At 36.7% G+C, this 8,406-nt stretch overlaps 1 protein-coding gene across 5 annotated transcripts in view; it reads left to right on the plus strand.

Moving 5' to 3' along the window:
- RNF111 (ring finger protein 111) overlaps positions 1-8,406 on the plus strand; it is a 96,465-nt gene that overhangs the window by 75,868 nt on the left and 12,191 nt on the right. For all 5 annotated transcript variants that reach the window (XM_059372028.1, XM_059372030.1, XM_059372031.1 and 2 more), the window contains exons 6-8: positions 62-381; positions 3,863-4,121; positions 8,055-8,403. In XM_059372028.1, the coding sequence (XP_059228011.1) occupies positions 62-381; positions 3,863-4,121; positions 8,055-8,403 (928 nt within the window). The remainder of the gene's footprint in view (positions 1-61; positions 382-3,862; positions 4,122-8,054; positions 8,404-8,406) is intronic.

Consider the following 8,406-nt stretch of genomic DNA (forward strand, 5'->3'; position numbering starts at 1 on the left):
CTATGTTTCACATAGTGATATTTGATCATTTGATGTTATATGCATTTTTGTTTATTTCAAGATGACTCAAGGAGAACTTCATCTAGTGCTGTAACAGAAACTGGCCCTCCTGCAATGCCAAGATTACCTTCCTGCTGTCCGCAGCACTCGCCATGTGGAGGGTCATCACAGAATCACCATGCATTAGGACATCCACACACAAGTTGCTTTCAGCAGCATGGCCATCATTTTCAACATCATCACCACCACCATCATACTCCCCACCCACCTGTCCCAGTTTCTCCCTCCTTTAGTGATCCTACCTGCCCTGTGGAAAGACCTCCACAAGTACAAGCACCTTGTGGAGCCAACAGCAGTTCTGGTACCAGCTATCACGACCAGGTATGTGGAATTTTATGAGGTGGTCTTTTTTCTTTTTCTTAATATTCAAAAACTGTGCTTGTTTCAGGAGGAAAAAGAAAAACAACCCTAATGTTGAATTTTATATAGTAAACAAGTTGTTCTTGTTGCTCTTGCAAAAGTGGCCCAATTTAGTGGTCTTTTTTTTTTTTTTTTTCTAAATTCTCTAGGATTTTCTGATGGTCTAGGTTACTACAACTAACTGAGAAGGTCTGGAATGTAGAAAATTAGAAGTGGTAGTGTTTTTTATTCTGAAATGGTTTTTGGTGTTTTTAGTTAAATACAGTTGAATCTTACCTTTGAAATCTTATTTCATGGTGTTGAAATTGCAGTGTCAACCTGATTCATGGGAAATTGGGAAATTTTCCTAGTTTTTTACCCTCTTCCTTTTACTCTGGAGCTGCCTGTGTCTACACTCATCTAGAAATAAACTGCCTGTTCAGATGTTCAGATGCAAACCAGTGATGTAGTTTCTCAGGACCCGATGAGGTTTTTAGTTCATTGGGAATTGAAGGATCAGTAACAAAATTATAATTAAGTAATTTAGTTGATATTATTGATGGGCGCTTGAAATGTCAAATAAATTAGTATTGGTGATCATGTGGAGTAGATGAAGGTCATGTATTACATGCTGTTTTAATTTTTGCTATGTCATCTCTAAAATTGTGATATAACCTAGGTAGGTACATACTTTGAAAAACAAAATACAATTTTTTTAAAATATTTTATTTATTTTTTGACAGACAGAGATCACAAGTAGGCAGAGAGAGAGAGGAGGAAGCAGGCTCCCTGCTATGCAGAGAGCCTGATGTTAGACTGTGTTTCGATTCTCCTAATGGTTCTAAGTATTAACGTCTACTGATCGTCTAAACCTGTTCTTCTTCTTGGGAATGAGGAAGCATCAAGAATAAACTTTTTAGTGGACTGAATGAAAGGCCCTGCTTCAAAGCAAAATTTTCTTTGACTAGAAATATGAGCTGAAAGAGGGAGGGTTTTGAAGTATCATAGGAAAATGGTGAAGAAGTTAATCTGTTGACTTTTCCCACATTCATTCAAGAGCTACCAAAATGTGGGCTTTTTGTTTACAGAATATTCTTGTTGAACTAATAAAGTAATACAGGTGGTTTGAGAGATCATGTGTGTATGCAACATTTTCTTTTAACCTAAGTGAGTTAATTATAGGTAGAATCTCTTACCTTTTTTTTTTTTTTTTTTTAAAGATTTTATTCATTTATTTGAGAGAGAGAGAATGAGAGAGAGCACGAGAAGCGGGGAGGGTCAGAGGGAGGAGCAGATTCACCACCGAGCAGGGAGCCCGATGTGGGACTTGATTCCGGGACTCCAGGATCATAACCTGAGCTGAAGGCAATTGCCCAGCCAACTGAGCCACCCCAGGCTCCTTCTCTTACCATTTTGTTCACATAAAATAAATGTAACCTATTCACTTATCTCTAAGTAGATGTATTTGGACTGTACACAAAACTTGAGGAAAATCAACAGGATCAGACAGTCAGTGGTGATAATGGGTTTGTAGGAGAGCGGAGAGTAAAGTTTTAACAATATAAACAGTTTGAGACTCATACAGACATTGGAGGACTCTGAAATCAGCCACATGCTCATGAGACAATGTCATATAGTCTCCACTTGAGACCTGTGTGGGCATAGCAGGAAATTGAGGAGTGGGAGAAGCAAACTGATCTGAGGATTTTGTGATTGTGTTGATGTGTTACGATTAGTGTCAGGTTGTAGGTAGGCAGAAAAGGGTTGGGGAAGATTAGGCCTGGTATAACAGAGAAGCCTCAGTAGTCACTTGATGCTCTGTAGCCCTTACTGCTCCTTTTGATGTAACTTTCTCTTTTGAGAGGATAGTTCAGTTAGCCTTATGCATTACTTATGATCTTTGTAAAGTAATACTTGTCATTTCTACACCGATCTTGCTTACCCTCTCTTTTCCTTTTAGCGGACGAATTGAGTGAACTGTTGGAATTGTGAAGGCACTTCTCTTTCTTAGATTTTCTTTATATTCTTTATTTTAACCTTAGCCTCAGTTTCTTCTAGGAGGACACACACCCTACTTTACTCACTGTCTGGGAGTGTTCTTAATCACTGACTGGAGAAAAAGATAGGAAATTTGCTCATCTTCATAGTATGTTGATAATCCAGTCCATTTGCCAAGTCTTAGCCTAAATAGGAAAATAAGAAGGGGATACAAATTCACAGTCTTAGAATATTGTTCCTAAACGTTATTACCCAAATTGAGGGACATACATTGTTTGTATGTCCTCCGAGAGGCCAGACATTTGCTTAATTGATTGTAGATAGGTGATCTAGAAAAAGAAAGGAGTTCTTTTTCACCTTCCCACAACTTCTCCTGCGCCATCATCCCCCTTCCCTTTTAGCATTCAGAGTTCCTTTTGTTTCTGTTACCCTCAAGCTTGGAGTCCAGTGGAGATATGGAGACCATAATGGTTTCTCTAAAGACTGCTGGGTGACCTGGGCCTCTGATAATGCATTTCCCTAGCTTTTTTCATCTTCAGCTCCCCAGCTTCTAGTATTGAACAATTCTTGTATATAAATTCATATATAACATCAAATTATTATTTTATTTTTAATTATTATTTAATCATATTAAAAAATTACAGCTATACTGAACATTAAGTGAAGACTTGTATTTTAAATCACTTGAGAATACAAAGCAGCAGTTCTGTTTTGTAACCTGCCCTGGAGTAGATTGTGATGAAGTGAAATGTTTTACTTAGGACTTTTCAAAATGCATTTGGGGAATAAATTTAATTACTGACGAGTAGACATGGAATCTAGACTCTTTGGTTTATTTTCCAACTTAGTAAATGGACCTTCCCTAATTTTTTTGGTAAATGAAAAGGTTCTGAGGCAAAGCTAGCTCATGCTTCATCTTGAATAATCACATACCCTTTGTTTTATCTTGGGTAATGTCTGTATTATTAGAGTTTCAGTTGAATGCTTGCTATATACAATGTAGAAACAGGACAGATAGGTTTTTACCTAGAATCCTTAAGCTTTTCAGGGGTGTGATTATATGTTTTCCAAAGTAGTCCTAAATTAATAATCAAAATTTGGGGGTAAAGAAGAATATGGAACTATGATTTTAAAGTTTCTTTCTCTAAGATCTAGATAATGAGAGAGAAATAGATCTTGAAATAATATATATTAACTTTTTTCATCTTGTAGCATGATCTTATGCTTGACTTTTTAAAACTGATTATAGATTTTAAATATATAATTACTACAATTTTTTACATTCCAAGACACACACAGTACTTTTTTCATGCTGAATAGGTCTTCATACTAAAAATTTTACCATTTTGAAATTTTAATTTAGAGATCCTATTTTTCTAGATTGCACTTGGAGTACTTTTATAATATAACATGGAATGGTGTTTTGACCAAACTTTAGAAAGATTTATAGTTCCTCTTTATACAGCAGGCATTGCCAGTAGACCTGAGCAACAATGGTATCAGAAGTCATGGAAATGGTGGTTTTCACGGAGCATCTGCATTTGACCCCTGCTGCCCTGTTTCTTCTTCCCGAGCTGCAATCTTTGGCCATCAGGCTGCTGCTGCTGCCCCGAGTCAGCCATTATCAATAGATGGTTATGGATCAAGCATGGTGGCGCAGCCACAGCCCCAGCCCCCTCCACAAGCCTCACTGTCATCATGTCGACATTATATGCCACCTCCTTGTAAGTATAAATTTAATAGGCAGAGAACTTAGAGGCATATAAATGAAGCATTGTACATTCCTCCATGAAATAACCTTTCAATAATCCTAATTTATAAATTTTTAGTATTTCCTTGGCCTGAGGGTGGGGTGTATTTTTTCCATTTTGTCCTCTCTTCACCCCACATTCCCAAAACAGTTTTCTAAGGTAAAAAAGACAGATGTTGTTTAAAAAGGTCAGGTAAATAAAGTATTATATTTTGTCTCTTTTACATTTTAACATTTATATTTTAATACGTGAAATGACTACATTGAATGGCACCTTAGATTCCTATAAAAGGAAACCTTAAGTGATTGAGATTTATCCTTTAGGAGTAACAGACAATTTGAAAGTTTAGTAGTTGTTCTTGGGCACAAGAAAATAAGTTTTTTTTTTTTTTTAAAGATTTTATTTATTTATTTGACAGAGAGAGAGAGATCACAAGCAGGCAGAGAGTCAGGGGTAAGCAGGCTCCGTGCTGAGCAGAGAGCCCGACTCTCTTCCTGTTTCCATCCCAGGACCCTGAGATCATGACCTGAACCAAAGGCAGCGGCTTTATCCACTGAGCCACCCAGGCACCCCAAGAAAGTAAATTTTGACCAAGAATTCTGAAGGTCATCTGAGGCATATGCAGACAGCTTGGCCAAATGCAGAAAGATTTCTCTATTCATTTGGTGCAGGCAGTTAAATAAAGTCAGACATGGTTTTTCTGAAGACATTGAAATCTGTGAGATCTATGAGTATTACGAGTGAAAAGTGCTCTTAGGCTATGTAACGCATGTTTACTCCTTTGTTACATTATAAGCTAATAATCATATGGAAACTTAATACTTTGATGAAAAAAACACTGGAAATTCATACCAGGGGTACACTAGAAGGTTGGCAAGGACATTTGCTTTTGTTCTGATTACATGCCAAGGATAATTTTCAGTTATATATCTCATTAGATTTCTTCTTTTATTCCTAGAATTTAAAAGATCTAGGTCTTGCAGATACGCTGGAGTCAGCCCAGAATGTGTACAGTGAAACCTGGAGATAATATCATTTACCTTTTCAGTAATACAATTTAAGATATAAAGCATAGGTTAGAAAACAGATTTTTGGAACAGTTTTTGCAAAGCATTGACCAATAGGCAAATTCTGCTGTACAGGCTGTTTTGTGATACCTGTTGATATTTATCTTCAGTTGATTGTCTTTTATTAGGAACTCAAAATGTGTGGTTTTCGCCCCCCTCCCCCAATAATACAGTGAAGCAATTTATAAGTGAGTGCATTTCTTTTTAAATGCACTAATAAATGCTTCTTTTTAAATGCACTAATAAAGAAGTGTTTTAGATTTAAACTCATTTTACTTTTATTATTAACTTGTGTACATTATAAGAAGTTCAAACTGCAGAATGACATTAAATGAGAAGTTAAAAGCCCTTCCCTCACATCCCACTAGTCTTAATACCTTGAAGGTAGCAACTGTAGTTTTTAAAACCTTCAAGAAGTTTTCTTTGTACCTATAAAAGTATGTTTGTCTGTCCTTTTAAAACAGTGGGATTATAACAAGCATATTATTTGCCTCTCTCTGAGTTTTTTTCTTTTTTAAAAAAATTTTAACAGTACATCTTAGATTTTTTTCTCATATTAGCCATAAAAATCTAGGTTGCTGTTCTTAATACCCTCATGATATTCTATTGTATATTAAACCAGTTCTCCGTTGATGGTTACATTGTAGTTTTTTAGTCTACTCTTTGGTAACTTGTTAGGACTGAGATTGTTAGATCAAAGTGACATGTTGAACTTTTAGGAAGCAATATCAAGAACTTTTTTTTTTTAACTGGCAAGAACACATAAAATAGAGAAGGAAGGGAGATGGCCTGTGGGAATGCAGAATGTCACCTTTCTACAGTGGTAAGCAACCTGTTTTGTTTAGAATATACAGTGACCTATAATAATGGCTGAACTATTCACCACATACACACACATAAAGTGTGAGGTGATGGATGTGTTAATGAACTGATTGTGGTAATCATTTCACAAAGTATATGTATGTCAAATCATCATCTTGTACACTTCAAATATATATAATTGTATTTGTTAATCATACCTCAATAAAGCTGAAAAAATGATTGCTGAAGAGTTAAACTTAAATAAATTGATGCGTTCTGAAACTAAACTTTAAAATCTTGTAATATTTGTCAGTATTATTTCTTATATAATGATTATAGAAATAGAAAACTTTGAATTGAAACTGGAAAAAATACTCTGAATTTGAGGAAGACAGTTAACAGTGTAGGGGCTTCTTTTTTTTATGACCAAGTACTGGGTTTTCTTGGAGTAAAGTCTGGATTTGAAAACATGACATTCAGAAAAATCACTTAAAAGTTTTTCTCAGAGTTTATATTGAACTTAATGAAAGCTTCCTTTAAATACATGCTAGCAAGGTAGCCTTTGAAAATATGGCTGAATGAGTTCCTCATTACCTAACTTTCACCCCGGCTGAATCAGAAGTGATTAAAATGGAAGGAAACTCTTCTTTCATGAAACTAGAGAATGGCCATGCCTCCATATCTGATTCCAAGGTCTTCCAGATACAATGAAATTGGGACTGACATCCAAGGAGACAAACTTTTTTTTTTTTTAAGATTTTATTTATTCATTTGACAGACAGAGATCACAAGTAGGCAGAGAAGCAGGCAGAGAGAGGAGGAAGCAAGCTCCCTACTGAGCAGAGAGCCCAGTGTGGGGCTTGATCCCAGGACCGTGGGATCATGACCTGAGCTGAAAGCAGAGGTTTTAACCCACTGAGCCACCCAGGCACCCCCAAACATATTTTTAAACCTCAAACAGATGCATGTCTCTTAGAGTAAGAGCAACGTGTATTCTTCAGAGGGACTTTTCAGCAGCCACTTTGAAACATAAAGAATGAAATAGGGGAAACCATCTTTACTAAGGCTGGTTTCTATTACAGATTCTTGGCAAATATGCCCCTTCATCTTCTTAATGTAGCACAGGAAAAAAGACATGGCGCAGGGAGCGAGAAGAGCAGCATTAAAGGAGTTACCTTTGCAGTGCTGCCCAGAGGAACTAAAAAGTTCCTGTCTTCTCTGTAGTGCTCTGTGACCAGTAATCTTAAAGGAAAGCAAGATTTATGTATTTATAAAGGTGTAACTTCTACATTTGACTTCATAAAAGCAGGAAACTTGCATATTGTAAAATTAACAAAAGACAATTTGCAAAAATGTTTATACCTTATTATGACAAACCTTCCATGTATACAAAGAATACCAATGAGACAAAGGTGAACAGTAGCCTAAGAATATGAATAGGTAATTCTGGGAAGAAATAGAAGTGGTTAATAAATACAAGATTTTTCTCAGATTGGCATTTAATGAATTTAGTTAGAGTGTAGAGGTAATCAGGCACTCTTGTATACTGTTCACGGAAGCATTAATTATGGTAACCTTTTGGGACAGGTACTTTGTCAGCTGGTATCTGAATTTAAATGATTTTTTCAGACTAAGAATTCCTTACAGGAATTTATGCCGCAGAAGCCGTCCATGAGTAACGCATGTTTGCATGTGGTCATGTGCATATATGTATCACAGAGCACAAGAGGCATCATACACAAAGGTGTTCAGTGCAGTGTTTGGGTTATTTCCCATTTTTGTCAGTGGTGATTTCTCTAATAAATTTTGATACACTCCTATATAATAGAATGCTATGAAGCTGTGAATGAAGTAAAACTATATATACTGACCTAAGACGATACCTAAGATCATTCAAAGAAGAAAGCAGGTTGCAAAGCAGATTTGAGCAGACTCAAGCCTTAATAAAGTATTGATAAAAGTCAAATGTGTACTAATATGTTTATAAAAGACAATATATGCTCAACGGTGTGGTGCCTGTATTTTTTTTTTTTAACAGATGCTTCTTTGACAAGACCACTTCATCATCAAGCCTCTGCCTGTCCCCATTCTCATGGAAACCCTCCTCCTCCGACTCAGCCTCCACCTCAAGTGGATTATGTTATTCCTCATCCTGTACATGCTTTCCATTCTCAGATATCTTCTCATGCAACTTCTCACCCCGTGGCACCCCCACCCCCAACTCATTTAGCCAGTACGGCCGCACCAATCCCTCAGCATCTTCCTCCCACACACCAGCCAATTTCACACCATATTCCAGCCACAGCACCTCCAGCGCAGAGGCTGCATCCTCATGAAGTGATGCAGAGGATGGAAGTTCAAAGGAGGAGGATGATGCAGCATCCAACGTA

Source organism: Mustela nigripes, chromosome 13 (assembly GCF_022355385.1).
Source record: "Mustela nigripes isolate SB6536 chromosome 13, MUSNIG.SB6536, whole genome shotgun sequence".
Lineage (NCBI taxonomy): Eukaryota > Metazoa > Chordata > Mammalia > Carnivora > Mustelidae > Mustela > Mustela nigripes.